Genomic DNA, 27,951 nt, shown 5'->3' on the forward strand with positions numbered 1-27,951 from the left:
CAGCTCACGTGATCAAATAGCCTGCGCGCGCATTTGGGCAACAGAAGTAGTGTTATTCCCCATTGGTTCTAACGTGGTAGCAACTCAGAAAGTTTATTAAAACGGTTTCTCAACATCAAAATGTCCCGTTATGGCGTTTGGTTGCACTAATATAATATACTAATATACGTATATATGTATCTGGCAACTTTATTTTTGGCCATCTGCTAACGTCTTTTATCCACTCCACTATAGTACACGGATCTGGTAGCTGTGTTGAAAATGTTGATAAAGTCAATTTTTTTAAAATAACTTACTGTTTGTGTTGCTTCACTGTTGATTCTTACGATACTTCCGTTGCCTAAATGCGCGCGCATACGCTGCCACGTCATCATTGTGTACAAACAGTAAAAGGGTCTATATGACATTGTAGATGCCGTTTGCTGTGGCATTAATGTACTGTACATTCAAACAATAAAGTAACAATGCTATGTAATGATGCGACCGCTAGAGGTCACTAGAGTTCATTTGTCATCTTCTACACACTATGAACGCATCTACAGCATCTCTATCTTTGTATTACACTGATGCTGCTGTTGCATGCTGCTGTCCTCAGACTCTCATCGCATCTTTCATGAACAAACTACACAGCACGCTAACAGCTGGTGAGTACAATTCATAATCTGCCTATCTCTTGGATTTCATCTCGTTTAATAGCTAACTTAGGTCATATTTTTTGTCATTCCGGTTTGATACAATTACAGTAATTTAGACGGTGGGGTTGAACGTGAAACGTCAAAGTGTTTGTATCTTTAAACCAAACGTTACCACAGGAAAAGTGTGAATAAACTGTCTTGTGTTCAGATCTAGCCTGGGTTTTAAATGTATTTTATTTGTAACCAATAACTTTATGATTTTTAGTCTGCAGTCTCTTTATGAGTAAACGTTAACTGCACTCCATATAATGTTAATGAGTTAATTTAAGCAGATATAGAAGAAAGTGTAACATTTATGTCTTTTGTAGGTAGGCTATGCTTTAAATAATTGTTAGAATTTTTAATAATAAATTAATGTTATATTATTTAGAAGCATGATGAGCTTTTCTAGACTAAATGGGAATTTCCGCTCCATGCAGTGGTTCTCCAACATGGGGGGCTGATGCTGTCAGGGGGGCCCAATTTTATGACATTTTATAAAATGCATTCATTTATCATAAATTCTGTGTAATTAAACCTCAGAAAAATAAGGCTACTAACCAACAGCACTGCATTGGATCATTTAATATCTTCTGTTTAATTTATGTTTTAAGTTTGAGATTGTTTTATGTCATGAATTTTATTTGGGGTGGGGCACGAAGGCATGGGCACTTAATGAAAAGTTTGAGAGCCACTGTCTTAAAGGTGCAATGTGTAACTTTTAGAAGGATCTCTTGACAGAAATTCAATATAATCTATCTATATTATCAGTGGTGTATAAAGACCTTACATAATGAACTGTATTGTTTTTATTACCTGAAAATGAGCTGTTTTAATCTATATACACCGCGGGTCCCCTTATGGTGCGTTCACACCAGACGCGGAAGAGGCGGCAGCAAGCCTGAGTGATTTACATGTTAAGTCAATGCAAAGATGCGAATAGGCATCCTGTGGCGTGGTTAGCGTGGATGGCGCGAATTGAACTTGAAAAATCTGAACGTTGGCGGATTTTCGGAGCTTGCTCTAATAGTGACGTGATTACAGGAAGCGAGCGGAGGCAGAAAAACAAACAAATATGGAGGACAATCATCATCACTACACAAGACATCTTCATACTTTTACAGGAATTAAAAGGATTTTGTCTGTAAGAGTGAGGAGGTCAAACAAGTCGAACATCTGATGAGTTTACTTAATTTGAGCTATATAAGTCTCGAATGACTAGAATTTCACGCGCCAATGAAGCAATACGCGTGTGGCAAGTGTCTTTTGCTAGTTTCCACCCTGCGCAAATATCATTTTCACGTTTAGCGCCACGTTGTTTAAATAGCAAATGCATTTGCACCCCCTTTTGCGCCCATGGGCGTTCTGGTCTGAAAACGAGGTGCGTTCAGGCACATTGTTGGCGCGTTGCTATTTTGAGACGACTAAAATAGACTTCGCCATTGACCAACAAAAACCTGGTTTAAAGGCGCAATATGTTTTTTGTTATTTAAAGAGCGCATTAGTAATATGAAATGAAATTATTTATTGTATACGATGACTCGTACCTGTGGATATGACCGGTGGGATGAGAAACATTTTTAAGTAATGCTTAAAAAAAACTGATGCTGTCCAAGTGCTGAAACGTGCTGAGAGCCGTTTGTAAATTCTTTATCTCGTGTTTGTTACAAATAAAGTATTTTTAGAGTACAAACCTTTTCTTACATACTTGTAAATTATTTTTTGATGATATTGGATAGCCATACATTAAAAGCAATTATAAGCCTGCTTTTTTACTTCCATGACTAAAAGAAAACGGGTTTTAAAGGTTTTAATAAAAAAATAACAATTTCAATACAAGTGAAAAACAACACAATTATTTAACATTAATCTTAAACTGGGGATCTTCTTCCTCCACTTAGTTTTTCAGTTTACAAAGTCCGTCATCTAAATAGGGATTAGACATAGCGCCAGCACAACTGGATTTTAAAGGGGATGAGAGCTGAGACTCTCATTGGTTTATTGCACGTTACGTCCAAAATACTCCCATTACTCATTAAAAAAAAGGACCTACCCTTTTCGACCATGTGCTCGGAGCACAAACCATTGTTCCCGTTGTTAAACGTGCCTCTTCCGCGTCTGGTGTGAACACACAGTTACATGAAAGTCACCGTCATGTTTCTACAGTAGCCCTAAACGGACAAACTGCTCTATAGAGCGCATTTCGTCCCTACATTGTCTCAGACGATGACGTGTTTGTCCTATGGCCGCTAACATACACATGCTGGGTTAAAAATGACCCAATGTTGGGTTGCTGTTATGCAACCATGGGGTATAATAACCCAGCAGTTGGGTTAAAGCCAACTGCTTGCTAAGCAGGGCTGAGCCTGGTCAGTACTTGGATGGGAGACCACTTGGGAAAAACCAGGTTGCTGCTGGTAGTGGTGTTCACCCTGTGGTCTGTGTGGGTCCTAACACCCCAGTATAGTGATGGGGACACTACTGTCAAAAAAGCACCGTCCTTCGGATGAGACGTTAAACCGAGGTCCTGACTCTCTGTGGTCATTAAAAATCCCAGGATGTCCTTCGAAAAAGAGTAGGGATGTGCCCCGGCATCCTGGCCAAACTTGCCCATTGGCCTACTAATCATCCCTCATACTAATTGGCTATATCACTCGGTCTCCTCTCCACTAATAAGCTGGTGTGTGGTGAGCGTTCTGGTGCAATATGGCCGGCGTCGCATCATCCAGGTGGATGCTGCACATTGGTGGTGGTTGAGGAGTTTCCCCCGTTCATATGTAAAGCGCTTTGAGTACTGAGAAAAGCGCTATATAAATGTAAGGAATTAATTATTATAATTATTATTAAAACAACCCAGCATTGGGTCAACATTTACCCAGCTGTGTGTTCTGTCCAATATTTGCCCATTATGGGTCAAAAATAACCCAGCTGTTTTTAGAGTGTATGCGTTTTGAAATTGAGGGGTTAGCTGTTGGTTGCAATTCACAATCTCACCACTAGATGCTGCTTAAATTCACACACACCACCTTTAAAGCAACAAACATGTGAAGATTGCTAACACTATATCTACTGGTGCTCTTTAAAAAATAATCTAAAAAAATGTTTTCAATCAAGGCAGTCGGGGTTAAAAAAACTAACTTCACTGTGCAGTATTTGTTACGTTTTTAAGTTTGTAGGAGCTTAATATTTTTCAAGCATAACCCTGCTTTGGTTGAAAACTTGCTGTATCATTTCTTCTGATTTCAGTGACCAACCTGTAGACAAATCTTTAAGCTCAAAGGCCTCTCTATGGTGCACTCTCTGATCATGGGGAACGGTTCGATCAAAGCCCCTCGGCTAGAGGAGACCTGTCTGGCCTCAAGTATAAAAGAAACCACCGTATGGGAGTCAACCGAGCCCCTGAAGATGAGGATCGCCCAGCTGGAGGACGAGTTGGCATGGAGAGACCAGGAGCTCCGCGCTCAGGAAAAGAGGTTGCAGAGCCTTCAAAGGGAGCTGGAGACAAAGGTGTCTCAGATCGATAAGCTCCAGGATGCTATTGGATATAACAACCTGGGACGTTCACCGCCGGCCCCTCCGAGGCAGAGCTGCAGGTTGCTCAGTGTGATCAACCAGGGCTCCACGAGGTTCCACAGAGTTGCCGTTGAGGTGCATAGACGCCTCAAGGCCAAAGAGGGAGTTTCAGCCGAACCTACATCAGGACACTTCTGTTACGACCACAGGGTCCATCACATCTCTACAGATCAGAGGGCACACTTACGCAAAGACTCTGGGTAAGTGTGACGAAAACCTTGAATTCTTTCTTTCATAATGGAGTCAGGAGTAAGGTTTAGCCCAATCCTTTGTAGAGTGGACTTAAAAGCCTGGATTTCCATAACACACTCCCGAGGGGATGGAGCGGTAAGAGAACACAAAGGAAGGGTCATCTGTATGCACGGACAGGAATCATTACTGTTTTAATAAAACACGCTCTTGATGCCAGTCTGCAGATCTCATGCAATAATTCATTCATAAGATACATTTTACGTCAACGGATAGACCTTGCCGTTTTAGATGATAATATGTAACAGACAGGCCAAATACGGATGTGTCTTCCAATTTAGTTTATTGGGATGTTTCTCGTTATATTTAGTTAAGAAGGTTAATTAAAAGTTAGTTCACACAAAAAAGTCATAATTTTTTCATCTTCATATAGAATCAAAATATGAATGAAACAAAACTCACAACATTGGAGAACGGCTCTGGCAACAGATAAGCACTGAATCCTAACCCCCCCCCCCCCCCTTTTGATTCCCATATCAAATAATGATAACATTATTTAATAAATCACAAATCTAGCTTAAGCTCAAATTAAAATGCCTATAGGGAGGAAAAATCAGAAGTGATATCTCTTTACAACGTCAATAGTTTGTGAAGTGTTGTGAATCATGCATTATTCAACACCTCTTCTTCAATCTGCCCTGATGGAGCATCTCTAACATAACATTGCATCATATCACACAAACACTTAACCACTTATTTCAGCAAACTGTTTTACAATCAGTTCATTATGAATAGAAATATGTCATCACATTAACAATTATTATAAGTAATAATACAAAGAAGACCTAAATATCGGGTGAGAATCTGGCATTTTTTATTTGTACCTGGAAATTAACAGAAAGGACTTTGGATCAATTACTTCTTAAAAGACCACTGTAAAAAAAATGTTGGCTCAACTTATAAAAGTAAGTTACCTGGTTGCCTTAGGCTTAGAGGAAAACATCACAGTTTTTCAATATTTTACTATGTTCTTACCTCAATTTAGACGAATTAATACATACATATCTTTTTTTTTGAATATGCACTTAATCTTTGTACAGCGCATCGTGAATGTGTTAGCATTAAGCCTAGCCCCAGACTGACTGTTACATGAGTAGTTACACGAGTAAGTATGGTAGCATAAAATAAAACATGCAATTTTTTTTTAAGCAGCTAAAAATGAGAACTATATTGTATGGCGGAAGAGCACTTAGTTTGCAGCTTCCAAATTAATCCCTGTTTGGATCCTAAGGAATGAATTTGAACTTAATGCTAACACATTCACGACACGCTGTACAAACAATAAGTGCTCGCTTTGAATAAAGATAGGTATGTATTAATTCATCTAAGTTGAGGTAAGAACATAGTAAAATATTGAAAAACAGTATAATTTTTATTTCAAATTAATTCAAAATCTTAAGGCAACCAGCACTGTAAAAAAGATGCATTGGTTCAACAAAAAGTTACCTGACTGCATTAAAATTTTTTGTTAATTCAACTTAAAGGGCGATTTGCAGGTAAAATTTTTCAACGAATTTGTGCAATTTGCTTGTTGATAATAAACATTTAAACTGTTATCCATTGTATTTTATGTTGTTGGGTATCACAAAACCCGAAAAAGTATGAAAAAGTACAGCGGTTTGCAATGATTCTCCTTTCCCCCACAACGCACTGTATGACGTCACGCTGGGGAGAGAATTTCCCAAAGCCGCATTGAGAGAATTGAGAATGACTATAGAAAGACGAGTAAAGTACAGTTCTGATAGCGCAGATTATAGATAGATAGATAGATAGATAGACAGACAGACAGACAGACAGACAGACAGACAGACAGACAGACAGATGGATAGGCTAGTATAGAGAGATAGGCAGACAGACAGCCAGATAGCATAACTTTAGCATATCTTCGTGTAGAAAGTAAACAAACAATTAACATACTCATGCATGCTGGCTTGAGGGGGTCCATAATCCTGCCTGAAATGGGTGTAACTTTATGCGATCTTCAGCACAAACGGTTTTGGCAGCATGTCTCTAATCCAGGAAGGTGAGTGAGGCACGTCACATCTGTTCGCGGGGACCAGCGACCCAAACGCACTCACTTTCTTACAGCCAGTAGCGGAATGGCAATCGAGAGAGTCGGGACTTTCCAGGTGGGTCGATCTGATAATAGTTATACATTTCGAGTTAACACAGTCTGGCGGCGTGATGGGCGCCGGTTCCCGCAGCCCGCTGGTCAAACTGCTCAACCTCTCTGCTAAACAAAGTATATGAAAGTCCTCAACCTGTTCGGCAGGTCCAAACATGTACAGGATTTATAAAAATACGGTGATCAATGAGCGGTTCCTCCTCAAATGGCATAGTCTGTCGTGATGTAAAAAGCCGCTGAAAGCCTGTTTATTACAGTATGTATGCGGTCGGATCCGAGTGTGCTGCAGCTGCTGACTGCTGCGTATAAAATGATCGTGTGATTCGTTATCGCATAAACAATATAACAAAGCATTCTTTTATTTCACAAAACAATATATTTGAGATATTATTTGATAGACTAGTAAGTGTGGATTAAGGATGTTTAAAAATCTCTAGCCTGGTGGTCAGGACATGAATGGATCAAATCAGCAGATTTGCGAAGTTTTATTTATTTCCACAGATATCATAAATAATAATTATCATGGTAACTTTGCAGTATAACACATTATATATTTACTACGATGTATATATGATTTCCAAATTGTATACGTAAGTATTAAACAGCAATAAATGTCTCATCTATCTCTATGGCTCTGGCTGAGGCTTCCTTCACTTCTCCCCAACGTGACGTCATCGCAGAATTGCGTAAAAAAACCGTTAATACCAAAAACGTAAAAAAAAGTGGTCTTTAAGACCATTTTTGAGACATTTTAAAAATTATACACATATCTTGAGTGATTTATGTACCCATTAATCGACAGTGGTGGTTAACCTGCAAGACGCACTTTAAAAACATTTAGGGGTGGTTTCCCGGACAGGGATTAGACTAGTCCTAGACTAAGGGTGTTTTCACACCTGCCTTGTTTAGTTCGGTTGAATCGTACCAGAGTTCGATTGCTCAATTGGTGCGGTTCGTTTGGGCAGGTGAGAATGCAGCAATCGAACTCTGGTGTGCACCAAAAGCGGACCAAACAAGCGGACCGAGACCACCTTGAAGGGTACGCTTTCAAACGAACTCTGGAGCGGTTCGTTTGTGGTGAGAACACGATCCGAGACCTAATCGACCTAACTGCAAAAGATCTGCGCATTTTGGACTAAACCAGCTGCCGTAGTCAGCTGCGCAGTGCATTATCAGATGAGGAAGTGTTTGTTGACAGTTTCTATTAGCAATATTAGCACAATGACAGATCGCGGACATACCTGCCCTGCGTTCCAGTTCGTTTTTTATGAACTTCCCTCGCTAACTTCCCTCAGGCTCGTTCACTCGGATGTACGTCATTGCTTACGTTGTACGAGTGCCCACTACTGCTGAAACACTTGAAGTAGGTTCAAATGGATCGCCCTTAGCCCTTGATCACATGGAAAGTGGAGACCGCCCCCTCCATGTGCAAAGCATGAGTTGCTGAAGTGACGTCACAATCGTGATGCATTGTGGGATAGGGAGCTGCCTGAAGTGTACATATGAAGTAGATCAAAATCGAGGGAGCGAGGGTCTGTCCATACAAAGTGGAACGCACTTCAAAATGGCGACAGGGATTCCCCCGAGGGGAAGTGTTAAGGGAAGTTCGCGAGTGCGTGTCTAAAACTGGAGTGATACGCACCCCTGGAGTTGCGAGGAGGTGCGGGTGGAGCCTCAGAAATTTGGTGTCTTCGGCGTTCGTAGTGCATTAAAAGTTGTTTTTAAGCCGCGTCCGCGATTCATTCTGGAAATAAACAGTTTGTCTTGAGTGCTGAATACAAACTATGTATAACAACCACGGAGACATAATTACAGCACGCAGACGTATGTCCACGGTATCTGCTGTATTATCCTTCTTTTTGTTTACTTCCGGAGTTCCTTGGAATTTCGCGCACGTTGATTCTGACCAATCGAGAACCAGTTTAGGAAATACGCTCAAATACATGTGGCCAATGAGTGATGTTGATATTACCACATGACAGAATTTTGGTTCGTTTCAACTGGTGCGTATCAGAGCAATCAGTGTGTCTTGAAAAGGAACCAAAACTGCTAAAAAAGTCACTTTAATTTTTGCTTTGGGTCTGGACCAAATGAACCGAACTACAGATATGAAAACGCTCTAAAATAAATGTGAGAGTTGTCCAAACTGAAAACAACTTGCACTGACATATCTTAAAATATATTAGTGTGCTTTGTTTTGCCTAAAAATGCACACAAGTGATGTTTTAGGAAGGCATGTTTGTTACAACTAGTTATAAATTAATCATTTAATAAATTAAATTAAACTAAGGCCTAGTCCTGTCTTAAAATAATCCCTGTCTGAGAAACCACCCCTAAATTAACTCAAAAACGTTTTTTTGTCAGCTAATATTTTTAAGTTGCATTAACTCAAAATTTTAAGGCAACAATGTATCTTGTTTAAATTGAACCAACAAATCATTTTTACAGTGAATACAGTGATACATAATATTCTGCACTAAAGTTCACCAATCAAAAATAAAAATTTTTTACATTGACCATGTTTAGGGCATACTCCTTTGCACTAAGTAAAACAAATTTCTTTGTTTCCACTCTAAAAAAATATTTGCTGCCTGAATCAACAAAAAATTACAATTAATTTTAACTCACTATTTTTTATCTTGACTATATTTTATAAGTTATAACAACTCATCTCTAAAGTTGAAAAAGTAAACTTCATTTTATAAGTTGTATTTGAGGCGGCAGTGGCTCAGTGGTTCACGTAGGTTGTCTACAAATTGGAAGGTTGGTGGTTCAATCCCTGGCTCCACCTGACCAAGTGTCGAGGTGTCCTTGAGCAAGATTCCTTACGAGCTGGATGGTGCCTTGCATGGCTGACACCGCCATCGCTGTATGAGTGAGTGAGTGAATGTGAGACAACTTGTAAAGCACTTTGAATGAGCATTGGTCTATGAAAGTGCTATACAGTATAAATGCAGTCCATTTGTAGCAACTAATCTTTTGTCAAGATAAATAATAGTAAGTTATATAAGAATAATTCCTGGCATATACAGTAACAGAACAGTATTGTTCAAGTATTCAGTTTATCACGTTACTTTACAGATAACATTAGGTGCTTTAGATCTTGTGCATTTTCTAAACTCCTTCTACCTGTAGCACTAAGAAACTGATCAATGAAGCCATCATGAACAATGACTTTCTGAAGACACTGGAGACTCAGCACACTCGAGAGATGGTGGACTGCATGTATGAGAAGATCTACGCTGCCGAGCAGCTGGTTATTCAGGAGGGAGAACCTGGGAACTTCCTTTATGTGCTCGCAGGTAAATACCAAATCTTCTTGACATCTGCATCTCATTCCTTCATGTTCATTCACTGCTGTTATTTCTTTTATATTTCATGAATCTCTCTCTGTGTCTAGAGGGTTTATTAGAGGTGATACAGAATGGCAAGCTACTGGGTCAGATGCGTCCTGGGACGGCCTTTGGGGAGTTGGCTATCCTTTATAACTGCAAAAGAACTGCTACAGTCAAAGGTGTGTTTGGTACTGATGAAGATAAGGAAGGGAAGATTCATTCCTCATAATAATGATTTTACTTTTGTTACTTTATTATTGCTGATCCACTCGTGGTGTAGATGTTGGATTGATGTCATACAGTTGATGTGTGAAGTGGAACTGATGGTGATTGTGTTTGATTAGCTGTGACTCAGTCGCACATCTGGGCTCTGGACAGGCAAACGTTTCAAAGTATCATGATGAGATCCACTCAGGCCAGACATGAAGAGTACTTCAGCTTCCTGCGCAGGTGCATTTATACCAATAATATTTGTGAATGTGCAACACAAAACACATTCACACACACACACACACATAAACACACATTTCTGAGAAAAGTGGTTATAGATTCATGCAGAATCACTGCTGTTTTGAATGCTTGTAGACCACTAAATATTTGCATCACTGCATAATAAATTGTTTTTGTAAAATGACTGAAGGGAAAACCTTTTTGGTAGTTAATTTTCACAGATTTCAAAATGCTGCACTTCTTTGGAAACATTAAATATAATTTCATCTATTTTAGTGTATCATTGTTAAGAGACCTGCCAGAGGAGAAACTTGCCAAAATTGTCGACTGTCTTGAAGTTGTAAGTATCCAGTGTTTTATTTTGCCTTTACACTTTTATCATTTGTTTGTACTGTGTTCATGTTTGACTTCTCTCTTATAGGATTATTTTGATAAAGGGGAGTATATCATTCGTGAGGGTGAGGAAGGAAACACGTTCTTCATCATAGCAAAAGGAGAGGTAAGCATTGCTGTCAACATTCATTTTCTAATGAGTTTATATTGTTCTTATAAACAACAGCAGCTGTGCTCATAAGGCAATTATATATTTATAACATACTTATAATTATACATATATAATTTTAAATATATTTCAAAATATACTTTTTTTTTTACTGAAATATATTTTTAAATATGTTTACAAAAATGTGTTTTTCAAAAATAAAAATAGAAACTATTTTTTTATTGAAAAAAACTATAAGTCACTCCGGAGTATAAGTCGCATCAGTCAAATATGTGTTTTGAGGGGGAAATAACATATATAAGTCGCACTGGACTATACACCGCATTTATTTAGAAAATGATTTCACAAAATCCAAGCCGAAGAACAGATATTTAATCTGGAAAGGCAAGTTATTTAACTAAACAATAGCACACAGAACAGCCGACTGAATAGGTGTCCGTAAATGTTAAAGTAACATAAACAATTATTTACATGAAATAATTCTAAGTCGCACCTGACTATTAAGGGTATGCAACGACATAAATTTTTCACGCGCCCGAGCTCACCCTGTTGAGTGGCATAACATTTAACGGTACAGTAAAACTGACTATTATCAGCTAAAATTGAATTTAGTTGGCCTTAACAGTGACCCTAACAACGTTCCAAACAACCAGTAGTCTGTGGACATTGGCATATATGTCCAGACATTGCTTTTCCTGACATATATGTTTGAATTTTACACAAAATAAGAGTATTCATTGGTGTATTTTTATAGGATTTTATCCCAAAATTTTACATAACATGAATATTACTACTGATTTACTTAACTCCTTTGAGTGTTTTTTTTTCAGTCTGGAAAAAGACTGCTCCAAATTTTTGTTGAATCTGTCAGCACAGTCGATCACACAACTACTTTTCCCATTTTAGACGCGTTTTTCACGCTATGCTAATGCTGTCGCTCAGACTTTTTGCCACTCAGTGGCCGTAACCGCAGTCACTTTCGCCGAAGGTGACGTCACATGCATATCCTATATAAGTTCCAGGACCCACCAAACTATGAAAAAAGTGTGAATTATAGTCTGGAGAATACAGTACTTATAATAACTTATATTTAATAACAGATTTGAAAATATTAAAATTAAATATAAAATCTACTTATAATTTCATATTTTAATCATAAACTTTATACATTTTATACAAAACGTAACTTCCAGTAAACTCCGCAAAAAATCTATAAAAACAGAATCCTTTTAGAGTAGTTAATTTCTGATAACAAAATAAATAAACAACAAGTAGATTATCTTAGTTCAAATCATAGCTACAGTAAAGCGTTTCAAAAACTACACTGTCGCTATGGATCAAAGCTTCAGCCCAATGCATAACTGTACGATCAGACTGCACATTACTTATATTAATCCGAAACTGCTTACTGTGACAGTATGTACTCAATAAGACCTACTCATGGACTATTAAACAAAAGTTTTTTTGTTCTTTTGACAGGTTTCTGTAACACAGACTGCTGACGGCTTTTCTGAACCTCAAGAGATCAAGACTCTTGGTGTTGGTGATTACTTTGGGGAAAAAGCTCTCATAAGGTTTGATAACAATAGTCAGCTCATAGCAACACATCTTATGGTAACTTGGAACAACTCAATTCATAAAAATTTCCCACTTCGTCACATTTTGTCATTTGTTATTTAACATTGTTTCAGAATTTGTTTAAAGTACAGATGGAGTGCTTTCAATAGGGAGTGAGCCAATGTCAGTTTTTATCACATGTATCTCCAAAATGGCACAACAACATTACGCGTGTCTTGTAATTTCATTTCAGTGAGGATGTCCGCTCGGCTAATATCATTGCAAAGGAAAATGACACACAGTGTTTGGTGGTGGATAGAGAGTAAGTCACTTTTCTCCCACAATACCAAAATGTTAGTAGTCAATCCTAATAGCAGTGAAATGTAAGGTTTCTCAATACCAATTTATTGAAAACTACTCCTTTATTTTCTCAGGAATCTTACAGCACTCAAATGAAAAAAATAAACACTGTGGTATACTGTTTAACTTACATAAGTGTTTTTGAACCTTACCATAAATATTAAAGCATAAACATTACTTACTACAGTTTTTCTCTATAGTTAATACTACAAAATCCTGTAATATACATTAACAAAGTACAGTACTTACTGTAATATACTACAGTATATTACAATTTACTACAGCTTACTATACTAAATACAAAATTATACTACAATATTTTTTGTGTGGTCAGAAGCAAGTATTAAAGTAAATATTCAGAAAAGAACAAAAAAGTAATTGAATATTACAGTTTTCATTGTGACAAGTGTTCTGTATTTCAACAGTAACTTTAATCAGATGGTGGGGACGTATGAGGAGCTGCAGGCCTATCTGAGGGAGTATGTTGAACAGCTCTCTCTGAGCGATGAGAGGAGAAACGCATCGTAAGAACATCTCACATACGTTTACAGAATGACTTCATTTCTGTATGTGACTCTCACACTCAGATGATCTGCACACAGGTCTCAGTCACCACTGTATGACTGCAGTCCTGAAGCGGCAGAGATCAGAAGACTGAGGGAGAGGGCAGCTGCTTTGTCCTGCAGCACGTTCCTGAAAGAGCTGCAAATAGTTGCTACATTGGGGATGGGAGGCTTTGGCCGAGTGGAACTGGTTAGATTTGAACCCCTACATCATAAAGTACACTATGCATCTAGGATGTACTGGATATACAGTTGATGCACTGATTCTGGTTTTATTTGTTTGTAAATGGAAAATGTACACAGGTCATTGACGTTTATAACAAACCAAACCGTTTGAAAATCGGTAGCAAATTAAGCAAGTTAAGGTCAGTAAAAGTGCATGCACCATTAAAGCACAATGCTACGAGTGAGCGATCGCCCTGTGGTAAGATGGCCGCCAAATGCGGACGTTCCACTCAATTGGCCAGCCGCGCGGGCGAGACATCTAGCCTTTATTATACATATCTATGGGCCTCATGCTGCATAGATACTGCTGCTTAACATCATATCTCAAAAGCGCGCATGTGTGATTTATAAATTTAATGTATTCATAGAAACCGCACGTTTGCCGTACTTTCAGACCTGAAATCTATAAATTGCAAATGAGCTTGAAATTGTGCACAGCTGTCCTGTTGAAGATCTCCGCCTTTCATAAAAATCTGACTTTTTTCATGTTTAAGTCCTATAATTGGGTCCCCATTGCTTATATCAACCTAGAACATGTGAGAAAAAACTACCCAATAACTTTGTTTTGGTAAACCTTTGGTCAAAAAATAGGTCATTGAAATTTGGCTACCCTTGTGATGTCAGAAGGGGGTTAATACCGCCCCTTAATCCAACCACGGCACTGCCATTTAGTGCAGAGATCAGCTCATTTGCATTTTAAAGGACACCCAAAAATGGCACATTTTTGCTCACACCTACAAAGGGACAATTTTAACATGCTATAATAAATGATCTATATGCTATTTTGAGCCAAAACTTTACATACGTACTCTGAGGACACCAAAGATTTATTTAACATCTTAAAAAAGTCTTATGAAATGTCCTTTTCGAGCAGCAAGAATGGCTTATATTTCCAAAAACCTGCAGCAATCGGACAAGCAAAAGGGCGTACGTCTGCTCAGACCCTGCCATGTTGCTAAGAAATTTTCCTTGTCAAAATATGGACTTTGTCGTTGATTTTTGCGTACGCACACATTACGATCAAATCTGTGCATACGCATGCTTTACAAATGAGACCACGGAGGTTGAAGGAATATTCAATTTTCTTATAAGAAAAATCCATATAATTTACTCACCACCATGTCATCCAAAATGTTGATGTCTTTCTTTGTTCAGTCAAGAAGAAATTATGTTTTTTGAGGAAAACATTCCAGGATTTTTCTCATTTTAATGAACTTTAATAGAGCCCAACACTTAACACTTAAAGGGATACTTCACCGATTTAGCATTCAGCTTTGTATCTGTAGAAACCCGGCAGTATTACTGAATGACCATGTTTCCCTCCCTCATTTCCCCCTGAGAGGAGAGATATCTGCATTTTGGTTCTGCAAAAAAGTCCTCCGATGATGCAAAAATCGTCATATTACATCATCGGAGGACTTTTTTGCAGAACCAAAATGCAGATATCTCTCCTCTCAGGGGGAAATGAGGGAGGGAAACATGGTCATTCAGTAATACTGCCGGGTTTCTACAGATACAAAGCTGAATGCTAAATCTGTGAAGTATCCCTTTAACTCAACACTTAACAGTTTTTTTCAACGGAGTTTCAACGGACTCTAAACGATCCCAAACGAGGCATAAGGGCCTTATCTAGCGAAACGATTGTCATTTTTGACAAGAGAAATAAAAAATATGCACTTTTAAACCACAACTTCTCGTCTAGATCCGGTCGTGATGCGTCAGCGTGACCCCACGCAATACGTCATAACGTCAAGAGGTCACAGAGGACGAACGCGAAACTCCGCCCCAGTGTTTACAAGTGTTGAGAACGAGGACCGTTCCTACGTTGTTGTATGTCAACTGATACTAATTAATGTCTTTGTGTCAGTTTATTGTTTACAATGGTCCGCAAATGTGCGTTACATATATGTAACACGTGACCTCCCTACGTCACTACGCATTTACGTTAGGTCACGCTGGACCGGACCTAGACTTAAAGTTGTGGTTTAAAAGAGCATTTTTTTTTTTCTTGTCAAAAATGACAATCGTTTCGCTAGATAAGACCCTTATGCCTCGTTTGGGATCGTTTAAAGTCCTTTGAAACTCTGTTGAAAAAAACTGTTAAGTGTTGAGTTAAGTATTAAATGTTGGGCTCTATTAAAGTCCATTAAAATGAGAAAAATCCTGCAATGTTTTCCTGAAAAAACTTAATTTCTTCTTGACTGAACAAAGAAAGACATCAACATTTTGGATGACATGCTGGTGAGTAAATTATCTGGATTTTTCTTTTAAGAAAATTGAATATTCCTTTAAGTTCAGTCCAGACGTGTAACCGCGGAAACGCATGTGCGTCCGATTAAAGTCTATAGCGTCGTTGGCTGGGCAGCCAGAGCGGTTTTTGATGCTCTCGACGGAAGTGATGTGAACATACATTAATACTTCACATTGAATAAGCTATGCAGTCTACTGTAGTATAATCTTGAGCACATTTACATCTCTAATGTCTATGACTGGTTGAATGATATTTTGTTTATATATATATATATATATATATATATATATATATATATATATATATATATATATATATATATATTGTTATAGGTGAAGCTTACAGAAGATACAGCATTTGCTTTAAAGTGCATAAAGAAGCAGCACATTGTGGACAGCAGACAGCAAGAACACATCTACTCCGAAAAAAATATCCTCCTTCAGACAAATTCAAACTTCATTGTCAGGTCAGTGTAAATGGATATGTCGTTCCTGCCTCATGATATTCATATTAAGGATTTGGCATACTTTAGATGCAATGCTATTTCCATTTTAGACCGTTTTGATTGCATTAGCAGTAACTAAAAGCCCACCTGTGTCCTCTGAGAATTTAAAACTCTAGAAGAAAAGCCATGAACGATGTAAGATGTATTCCTTTCTAATCTAAAGCTTATTATAATTAATCCTATCCATATCTTTTCTCTTACACTGAATTAACATTAGCTAGCTGCTTTCATTCGCTGAATGATGTCCGAGTGTGCTTAATGCATTAAACCTGAATTGAATCTGACTGTTGATGTGGCCACTTTGAAATTGAAATTCATCATTTAGCGCACGCACACTTTTATCCAAAGGGACAAGAGGCCACAGTGGAGGTAACCCTATAGTTGCTACTCCTGTCTTACTTAGAATGAAGTGACAAAGGTTGTTATTAATCTTTAATAGCTTAGGCTCATGTTACAAATGTGCATTTGGCAGATGCTTTTATCCACAAAGTGACTTAAGAGTGCAGTCACCTGGGAATTGAACCTGTGACCTTTGTCCTGCTAACACGGTGCTCTACCACTTGAGCTATAGGATTATCGATGAAGACTTGAATGAGAGAATAGACACTTGGCTTATAATGGACGCGATGATCCCAGTGTGCTTTTCATCTGTACAGGGGACTTCTGTTTTGCATGTTGCTAGGAAACCCAAAGAGAAATTTTAGACCCTTCTTATGCCCCTGTCTTTGAGTGTGTACTCTAGATGGTTTTATCGGCTGTCTGGCATTTGTGGACGAAAGGCTAGAACGCCTTTAAACACACTGCTAAGTCTTGTGCATGCTAGCTGGGTAATGCTGAATAAGATGGGAATGAATAAGCATCATACTGTATGTTTGCACATGCTGTCTGGGTGATCTAAGCACCTTGGTCACCAAAAGATTTATGCAGATCAGGCCAAATCATAATTTGGGATCCCAGTCTTGAAAGTGTTGGGTTGTGCATTTATTTCGCAAATTCATAAATGTAAATGCAGTTGGTGTTTTTTTTTCAGATTGTTCCGGACGTTTCGTGACGATAAATATGTTTATATGCTGCTTGAGGTCTGTCTGGGAGGAGAGCTATGGAGCGTGCTGAGGGACATGTGAGTGTAGGTTGCTAAACGTATTACAATCCACTGTCTTTGATAAACATGATTTGATCACGTGCACAGCCATTACTGATTATCGATGAATGATTCATAGCTTCTCAGTAAATGTAAAATATACGCAGGTCTGTGAAATGAGCTTGAGGTTTTGATTTAATGTAGGGGCTGCTTTGATGAAGCTACTGCCAGATTCTGCACTGGATGCGTGCTGGAGGCTTTCGATTATCTGCACGGCACAGGCATCGTGTACAGAGACCTGAAGCCAGAGAATCTGCTGCTGGATGCCGAAGGCTATGTCAAAATGGTCAGTTATATTTAAATGTACTTACAGTATGTGTCTATGTACTGTATAGTAGTTAGTTTAGCCGATGACGTGCATAAAACATTTCATGACGGCAAATGTAATGTGCACAAAATTAGCACTTATTTTACACGGTATGTTTAAGTAAGAGTCCAAAAGCACATATCGTCTTTCTCACCTTCACTGTATCTAATTCTGTGCTTTTTCAGACTGATTTTGGCTTTGCTAAAAAGATCGGACTTGGTAAGAAGACTTGGACGTTTTGTGGAACGCCTGAGTATGTGGCTCCGGAGGTCATTATGAATAAAGGTCATGACTTTGGAGCTGACTGCTGGTCTCTGGGGATCCTAATCTTTGAGCTTCTGATCGGCAGGTAATCATATTTTATAAAAAGTCTCCCTGTAGTCAATAATTTTATCACTTAAAACTCATCTTTGAGCATATGTAAAGTTTTTTTCTGTGACAGTCATTTCTACATGCTTTAAAACTACTTGAAATGTAATTCGCTCATTTAGTGAACACGGATCTATAAATATGCTAATTAGTCTCCGCCTCTACTTATTCGCACAGCTCGGACCTTAGATATGAATATGTAAATAAGTCCCCATCCACCCTTTCGTACATGTAAATAAATGCTAATTTTGGTCGTTTCAGACACATAACTGCAAAGTTTGGTTTCACAATGCATACATGAAATGCACGTTTGGAGAACTAATTGTTTTTAGCGCTGATGTTAACAGGTTGGATGTACACACTGGTTACAACACTGCACGCATGGCCGTAGCCAGGGTTTGTCTTTTAGAAATAAATCAGAGAAATCGCTTAAAACTGAGCAACACATAATCCTCACTTTATAAATATCCCAGTGTCACATGAATTGCTATAACACTACGATTTTTAATAATGGGATCTTACAACACTGCGATTTCTGTATCAGCAATCAATCTCCGTCATTCTACCCCAAACTATATAGAAACTATTCAAAAGTTAATTATATATACGGATGACAATAAGGGCTCTATCTTACACCCGGCGCAATGCAGCGCAATGCGCGACGCAAGTGTCTTTCGCTAGTTTCCACCCTAATTTTCACGTTTAGCGCCGCGTTGTTTAAATAGCAAATGCATTTGCGCCCCCTTTTGCGCCCATGGGCGTTCTGGTCTGAAAATGAGGTGTGTTCAGGCGCATTGTTGGCGTGTTGCTATTTTGAGGCAACTAAAATAGACTACGCCATTGACCAACAAAAACCTGGTCTAAAGTCTAAAGTCAATGGCGCAATGTGTTTTATGTTATTTAAAGAGCGCATTAGTATGCGCCTATAAACGGGAGGACAACGCGGGTTTGCTTATCACAAAGTACATGAATGTGCAGCAGCACAAAAATGCTTTTAAATATGAAAGATTAAAGGATTGAATGTAAAAGATTATTATTGAGTCTCTTGGACATAAATGAGGAGTAATTATGAGACGTTAGAAGGCGCAAAGAGTTGCTTCACCTGCAGCCTGGTAAGTAAATAAATGCTTTGCTTTAAACAAATGCATCTGTTTTTAAATGTTTTTTTAAATGCTACCTCACGGATTTATTGTATATGATTACTCTGTACCTGTGGATATGGTGGGATGAGAAACATTTTTAAGTCATGCTTAAAAAAAACTCTTTGCTAAAAAAAACGCTGTCCAAAGTGCTGAAACGCGCATAGAGCCGTTTGTAATTTCTTTATCTCCTGTTTGTTACAAATAAAGTATTTTTAGAGTACAAACCTTTTCTTACATGCTTGTAAATAATTTTTTGATGATATTGGATAGCCATACATTTAAAGCAATTAAAAGCCTGCTCTTTTACTTCCATGACTAAAAGAAAACGGGTTTTAAAGGTTTTAATAAAAAAAATAACAATTTCAATACAAGTGAAAAACAACACAATTATTTAACATTAATCTTAAACTGGGGATCGTCTTCCTCCGCTTAGTTTTTCAGTTTACAAAGTCCGTCATCTAAATAGGGATAAGCGATAGCGCCAGCACAACTTGCTTTTAAAGGGAATGAGAGCTGAGTCTCTCATTGGTTTACTGCACGTTACGCCCAAAATACTCCCATTACAATAGGAACAACCCTTTTCGACCATGCGCTCGGCGCACAAACCATTTTTCCCGTCGTTAAATTAGCAAAAGTGGATTCGGACACGCCCATTGAAACGTTGCGCTGTGCGCTTTAGATAATGCGCTTAGATCGTTAAAATAGGGCCCCATAAGTGATTTGGAAAAACTTCAAATGTTATTTTTTAATATGGAAAATTTACAGAGGTCTGGACGTTGGTGACCTCATAGCTGGCTATGGCCATGACTGCACATGCACGTGCGAGTTCAAATGTGATTGGTAACGTGTAACGTAACAAACCAAGACGCTTTTATACCGCGGAAATGCGATGAAAAGTCAAATATTATGGATAAAATACTCAGCAATGGTGTTGAATGATGAATTTGCACATGGCTTAAGAATAAAACTTGATTTTTTAGCACTTTAAAAAGTAGCTTGTTTTTTGTTCATTTTTTTTGGGCAGGGGGTTTATTCTCCCTTGCCTTTCTCACAATTCAAAAGGATGTACCAGTCGGATCTCATGGGAATTTGTAGATATTTTACAAGTTGGCTAATTCATAAGAATTCATACAAAGTTAATTGTACAAATATGTAAGATTTTTATAAAAAGCAGTAATTAAACCCTAACCCCAACATCACAGGGGTAAAAGCAAATGATACAAAATCATACGATTTATGATATTAGTTTCGCGTCCATATAAACTCATCATTACTCCCGCTGGCGTTTAAATGATAGCAGAGAGACTCGCCCACCGTCTCCACAGACCACTTCCTCAAAGTATTCAAGACAGAAGCGGTCAAAAGTGGACAAACGAGACGGATTTAAATACCAGGTGGAAACGTGATGTGTGTCTCTCGTCCACTTGTGATCCGATCAGTGAAAACACATCTTAATACCAAGTTTTCCGTCGGTCTTAGTACACGATGTAACTACAGAAGATTCAAGTTTTTAATAGAAAAAATATCGAAACACTTTTTTTTAAAATGCTAATGGTCTAATCAGATTCAATGGATTATGCTAAGCTATGCTAAAAGTGGTCCCGCGAAGATCAGCTGAATAGATTTCAAAACGGTAAAAATCATATTTTTTACTCTAGCGGAGCTGGAAAATATGCCTATTTTGAAAAAAAGTGGAGGGCAAAGCATTTCCAGACAAAATCTGTTCTGTAGGCCTATCTGAATTGGCACAGCTGCTGCCAAACATTGTGCACAATATTCTGCTCCTGTGTTGTAAAGTACAGAGCACTCTTTACGACAGTAAATTGTCTTCTAGTGTGAGATAAGATTAACCTTTATTGGTTCCCAGAGGATGCTCCATAGCCTGAGGATTCAGTCAGCATTGCCACTGCAATGGAGTATGAAGGACAGGGCTTTGTGATATACACTGCTGTGATTACTGTGCATTACTTTGACACTGTTTATTTAGCAGCTCCAGTTTACAAAATAAAATCTTTATAGATGTTTTCCTTAAGTAGAATTACTTTTATAGCTTAAAGTAATGGTTCACCAAATTTTTTTTACTTTGTCATTATTTACCCACACTCATGTCATTTGATCCCCCAATGTCTTTGTTCTTTAAAAGTGGGGTCCGTGATCTCTGACAGCATATATTGACATATGAAATCACCTAAACAAACACAATAGAATCTGGACCTTCTTTTGATAGACCCGCCCCATACATACGCAACCCAGGCAACCATGTCGTTTAGTAGACATGCCCCTTACTGCTGATTGGCTACAAGTGTGTTTTGGTAGATGGACGTTTTTCAGAAATCGTGCACTCCGCCTTTAAAACCCAAACACAGATGTGTGTCATTTTGGGGTTTTTTGGTTGCTATGGTGGCCCCAAAAGTGCTAAATAAATCCACTTGACTCATGCCATATATTTTATGTCCTGAAGGCATACAAAAGGGTTTGGTGAAAGAAAACTAAAATATAATCCGTTATTCAGTCCCTCCAGAAAATGCGTTTATGCAATCGCATGATTCAATGCATAATCAGCCAAAGTTCGCAAATTTATGTGGCAGCCGCATCTTTTTAAATACACCGCACTTAATTGCAGATTTCTGCGCACAAAATATGCAGGGCTTGCATGATTTCATAATCCCCACATTTTCGTAGCAAAGTCACATATACCGTAACTTAGCAGAGAGTTAAAATTTTTGCATTTACTTCACACAAGAGCAGCCATGTCCACTGTTGCAGTATGAAGTGACGTAATTATGTGACGTGAACATTCTTTGAAAAGCTGAAAAAGCTGCAAACAGTTTTTGCAAGTTCCCACAGTTTTAGCAAGTTCACGCAATTTCATCAAATATTCCATCGCATTTTTTAGGAAAAGGTGTCGCAAGATCAAGGATTTTTGCCCGCAACAATCACAAAAAACCTTTTTCTGGAAGGACTGGTTATTTAATGAAAGCCTCTCTTTCTGAACTTTTGTTCAGTCAGTTTTAGGTTATTTACTTTTGTGTAACAACTGGAACAACAGTGATATTCACACAACAAGGTGTAAATGTCTTCAGGACACTTAAAATATATGTCGAGTGGAGTTACATATTTAATTCTTTTGGTCCTTTTGAACCTTGGAGGATTTCTGTTTTCTATGGTTACCGAGGCAGCCACCATCCACTCCCACAGTAGCCAGAAAACCCAAAACAACAAAAAAATCTGCATTTGTGTTCTGAAGAACAAAGAACAACATTAGAGGTTCAAATGACATGATGGTGAACTAATAAAACTATCCATTTAAATACAATTTCTTTAAGGGAGCTCATTTTATTTATCTTGCTATATAAATGATGATGCGTTTTCTATAATGTAACATCCCACCTGCGACTCTCAGCCCTCCGTTCACAGGCTCTGATCCAATCAGGATCTACACTATGGTTCTGCATGGCATTGAAAAGGTTGACATTCCCAAGAGGATCAGCAAACGTCCAGAGGATCTCATACGGAGGCTCTGCAAGTACGTCTTTATCAAACTTATTACATAAAACACTGCAGTTTATTGACCATAAGATGTGATTCCCTAAATATTCCCCGTGCTTATGTGTCAGTATTCATGTGAATCTGTCCGTTTGTGTTTATATGCTTTGTCTCTGTCTGGGCCTGTACAGTATAAGAGCACACATTTCTCTGTCTTTAGACTTAATCCAGCGGAAAGACTTGGGAATAAGAAAAATGGCATTGTTGACATCAAGAAACACAAGTAAGTCAACAAATGTGATTTGATAAAGAAAATCTGACCTTATGATGTCAGATTGTCTCATGTACTTTAAGCGTTTCATTTATTTACACTAATAAACAAGGGAGTACACTGAACCACTGATCCATGTGTGTGATCACAGGTAGTCTATTGTCGAGGGTGTTTGCTGTCTGTTTCTCCTTTGTATGCCACAGTACAATGGTTACCAGAACCAGCCTGCCAAATGAGCCTCAGTGTGCATTCACAGAGGGAGCAATTAATGGCCGAAATAAGAGTCACAGCTTTCGACATTCACAAAGCACTGAAGTCCCAAATGGCATACTATACACTGTGCACTATATGCTAAACCGTCTAGTGTACGAATTTTAGAAGCGTTGTATTATCCCAAATTGAACTTTTAGTATTTTTTACTATCCTGAAGTATTAGTTTTCCCAGACATGTCATGTCAAATGCATAATGCAATGCTAGTTCATGAATCGTACATGTCAGTGTTATCTGTTTTACAATAATCTTGGTCACTAGGTGCATTTCCACTGCAGATTTGCGCAAAAACTTTAGCGTTATTTTTTACATTTCGACAAAAGACTTAAATGATGATGAGTTAAATGATGACGTTTCTATTAACCGATGATATGTGACTGAAACTTAGTTTTTCCTCGTGATAAGTCACCCCAAACATCATGTCGACTGATGTTGATAAGTTTACTAATATCACATCCACCGCACTACGCATTATTAGAGTATTATCTAAACATCAATGCCAAGGAAAGCCCCTTATACTTAAAGGGATACTTCACCGATTTAGCATTCAGCTTTGTATCTGTAGAAACCCGGCAGTATTACTGAATGACCATGTTTCCCTCCCTCATTTGCAGTTGTAGCCTAGTGGTTAGAGTGTTGGGCTTGTAACCCGAGCGTTGCCGGTTCGAGGCTCACGACCGGCGGGTTGCGACTGTGGTGCCCTTGAGCAAGGCACCTTAACCCTAATTGCTCCCCGGGCGCTGCAGGGATAGCTGCCCACTGCTCCGGGTGTTTGTGTGTTCACGACTTGCAGTGCGTGTGTTCACTATTCACTGGATGGGTTAAATGCAGAGGTCACATTCCAAGTATGGGTTACCATACATTGGCAAATACTCACTTCACTTTCACTTCTTGTCTAATACGGGCTTCCAGTTGAACACACTACTTACACTATTTATTTGTTTGCTTTTTATGGCCATTTTGGATAGACAGTATGTCAGGAGAGGACAGTAAAGTACAGGATAGAGAGAAGGTAACAGAATCGGGAAAGGACCTTAAGCCGGGATTTGAATAAGGGTCGGCAAAAGTGCACTTGCAACTACTACACCATCAGCTCCGACTACTTACAGTATTTTAACCACAAAATGGCATAGATTAGTGCATAAGTATGCAATTTGGGACGCACCTATTGTATAGTTTTGTTTGCTACTTTAAAATGAATTTCGTTTCAGATAATATGTCTCTTAATTTTAATCGATGTTTTGTTGATAAGTTTTGTGAATATAAATTAATAAAAACAATAAACTCAACGTCATTAATACAATGCTGGTTTAGGCGCTTGAGCATAGCTATTTCTGTGTTGCTAGCGGAGGACGTGCACGGACCTCGCACACTTTTAAAAATTAATGCAATAAGCATTTCTGGTAGGCTAAATTAATACTTCACCTCTTACTATGTTTGATTGAAGTTTGCATTTGCTAAAATTTATTTTTGCTTCAAGTTCGCTACTGTTTAGTACTGTTCACTTGAATGGTTTCTTTTTAAATCATAAAGACCTTTCTGTTTAGTTATAAAATCAAAATTAACCTATTAATCATATTAATATGTTGTAGGGGGGAGATAGAACAGTATAAGACTTTCCCAAACAGGCCCGGTACTAGGCTTGCTGGACTGGGGGGGCAGTCAGGATTTTTGGGTGGGCAGCCATTTCTCGACTAAAATGATTCATACACTAAAATTATGAATGTTTTTTCAATCCAATATTATTTTGCATATGTCTTATAATAAAAGGCCATTTATATGTCATTTTGCACATTCAAATTTTAAAAGTAGATGCAATTAGATTAATGATTTATAATGTTATAATGATTACACTAGTTTGACACATTTAGTCACAGTTAATGAAATCAGGCAAGCAGGTGATATGAATACAAAGCTGTACATATAGCTATATTTTATTAATGTTTACACTGCATTTAATCTATTATTTCACTTATAGATAAATTAAAGCCATTCTTATACCTACCCTACCCAACATATGCCTTTATTCTAAATAAACACTTGTTAGGAACTTTATTTCCACTTCTCAAACATTTTCTTCATTTAAAATAATGTATTTTCAACGTGATATATGTGATAAGCTGTATTGTCATTAATTCCTGACCCTATCATATATGCTGCTGCAGCAACCTCAAATATCACAACAAAGCACAACGCTTTAAATAATATATTTTGAAACATCATGCAATTTGACATGCATGACAAATTCGTCAAAGGTTATCCTGTAACAGCACCAGACAAAAGCACAAGCCCTAAAATACTGTAAGTGTGATTCGCGACGAGACCAAAGATAAATCACATTGCTTTGTTCATAGCACAGCAAATTAGATATTATAATACAACGCAACATTATAAAATACAACGTTTTACCTTACGATGACCTTGCGGAGTGAAAGTTGCTCCTGAACTTAAGAGTCTGTAGATTTTTGCGTGTGAAGTTTTCCTCAAACGCGAGCTGAATGATCTGATGAATGACGATGACAAAACCGCTAAAATTTGAATTTAAAACAGCACGCGATGCTCAGCTGTTACAATACTGTATATTTACTGTATAACCATCTTATATCATTTATATCTACTATATAGCATGCCACAACCAAACTGCATATTCAAATTTTAATAAACAGAACTACGTCTAAAACAAACACATTAAATGCTGCTGGAGACTTGCCATTGGCTGTTGTATTTGAATGAATAAATAATGAGGTGAGTCCAAGAAAGGATAAGGGGCTATTTTGGGCATGTTTTACTATTAAATCTTTTTACAAATTAATATGTGTTGGGTTATTACGTTTATGTAATACTAAATTGCATTGTTTCTGATATATATTTTAAAGATGTGTTTTTTTTTAGTTACCGTCATAGAGAACAGTAGCGCTTTTCCTGTGACTTAAATACTGCTGAAAAGACATATGGAGGTGGTTTCCCAGACAGGGATTAGACTAGTCATAGACTAAAACATTTTTAAGAGCTGTCCAAACTGAAAACCACTTGCACTTAAATATCTTAAAATACATCAGTGTCCTTCGTTTTGCCTCAAAATGCACACAGGTAATGTTTTTAGTAAGGCATGTTTGTTAAAACTAGTTATATTCCCAATTAAACTAAGGCCTAGTCCTGGATTAAGCTAATCCCTGTCCGGGAAACCACCCCCTAAGGTTTGAATAAGCTAATCAGATGAGAGTGGGCGGAAGCTGTAAACGCTAGTGCTTGGCTAAAGAAGACATTATTGTTTAAAGACACTCCATTATTTTAAGGTTGGCTGGACATTTTTGGGGGGGCAGAAGGAAAATCTGGGGGGGCAATGCCCCCCCAGCCCCCCCGTAGACCCGGCCCTGTTCCCAAACACATTTTTATAGGTTAAAAAATAGTGTCTGTTATAGTTGCCAGCAAAGGACCCATGTATGACTTTTTGTCAATATCGCACACCCCTAGGCTGCGTAAGCGCGCAAAGGTAAGCTATTATTAGAGTAATAAGTTATTTTACACTTTTATGCGCATGGCCAGTTATGTGATTGGTCATGTTTCATGCGTTTATGGTGGTGCATAGTGTGGATGAAGATTCTTTTTAAAATGCCAGTATAAACGAGGATCGTTTTCATTTTAAAATGCCGTTTTAAAAACGCAAATGGTCTAATGTAAACATGGCCTGAGAAGCCACTGTTTTTCATATTCATTAGGCTTAAGTATTTTTATCACACAAGAGTAAGTGATTCACGTATAGTACACACAAAGCACACAAGAACTGAACATCATTTGTATTATGTCACAAAATTATGTTCAGAACATTATGCAAATGAAGTCGCACGCTCCGGATACAGCAATGAATATGCATGATCAGGTAACAATGTGTGATCTGATGAGTTTTATCTTCAACATTTAATGGAAGATACAGGATATAACCTCTTAACTATTGTTGTTGAAACCAAAACATCAATATGAATAGCACCACGAGGAAGTGATGGGAAACTGTGGAAACGTACTCCAGTATAAATGACTAATTTACTAAAAATTTACTCTGTAATGTAATTTAAATATCAAACTTATTTTTGAAAGCAAATTATTTAATATTGGATAACCTTAAAAGTATGTAAATACAAAAAAATTACCAGTAAACTGCACATCAGACCCCAGGGATACTTCAATAGTGAATGTCTCTTTGACTGAAGAACTGAAAAGATGTTGAGTTTAAATCGAGGTTTGGTTCATTTCCTTTTTTTTCAGGTGGTTTCAAGGTTTCAACTGGGAGGGACTAAGACGAAGGAAGCTGACATCGCCTTTGAAGAGAGAGGTGAAGCATATAAATACACTGTTTTAACCCATGTGACATTGTTAAATTTAAGGAGAATGGTTCTTTCACACTTACTGTATTATTTCTGTTTTCACACAGCTGAAAGGACCTCTGGATCACAGTCACTTTGACATGTTTCCCCCTGATCTGGAAGAACCTCCAGATGAAATTTCTGGCTGGGATAAAGACTTCTGAGAACAAGTGGTTTCTGAGAGACTTTGTTCTTCAAATACTTTCAGACTTTTTTGGCCCGCACTACATCCTC

At 38.0% G+C, this 27,951-nt stretch overlaps 1 protein-coding gene across 1 annotated transcript; it reads left to right on the forward strand.

Annotated features, from left to right (window-relative positions):
- The first annotated feature begins 561 nt into the window (after positions 1-561).
- On the forward strand, positions 562-27,911 carry prkg2l (protein kinase cGMP-dependent 2, like). The gene is made up of 19 exons (XM_065297308.2): positions 562-644; positions 3,921-4,447; positions 9,757-9,923; positions 10,022-10,135; positions 10,301-10,406; positions 10,683-10,746; positions 10,828-10,905; positions 12,388-12,482; positions 12,719-12,787; positions 13,251-13,349; positions 13,428-13,578; positions 16,197-16,330; positions 17,400-17,489; positions 17,655-17,796; positions 18,003-18,166; positions 22,732-22,854; positions 23,035-23,097; positions 27,620-27,686; positions 27,786-27,911. The coding sequence occupies exons 2-19, from the start codon at positions 3,963-3,965 to the stop codon at positions 27,879-27,881; spliced, it is 2,307 nt and encodes a 768-aa protein (XP_065153380.1). The 5' UTR covers positions 562-644; positions 3,921-3,962; the 3' UTR covers positions 27,882-27,911.
- The last annotated feature ends 40 nt before the right edge of the window (positions 27,912-27,951 follow it).

The sequence above is a fragment of the Paramisgurnus dabryanus genome, chromosome 20, assembly GCF_030506205.2.
Source record: "Paramisgurnus dabryanus chromosome 20, PD_genome_1.1, whole genome shotgun sequence".
Lineage (NCBI taxonomy): Eukaryota > Metazoa > Chordata > Actinopteri > Cypriniformes > Cobitidae > Paramisgurnus > Paramisgurnus dabryanus.

Excerpts from the sequence above, each read along its gene's own strand:
- prkg2l (XM_065297308.2), top strand. The coding sequence starts at position 3,963 with ATGGTGCACTCTCTGATCATGGGGAACGGTTCGATCAAAGCCCCTCGG. Across the intron at positions 4,448-9,756 it reads CACTTACGCAAAGACTCTGG|CACTAAGAAACTGATCAATG; the intron begins GTAAGTGTGACG and ends TTCTACCTGTAG. Across the intron at positions 16,331-17,399 it reads AATTCAAACTTCATTGTCAG|ATTGTTCCGGACGTTTCGTG; the intron begins GTCAGTGTAAAT and ends TTTTTTTTTCAG.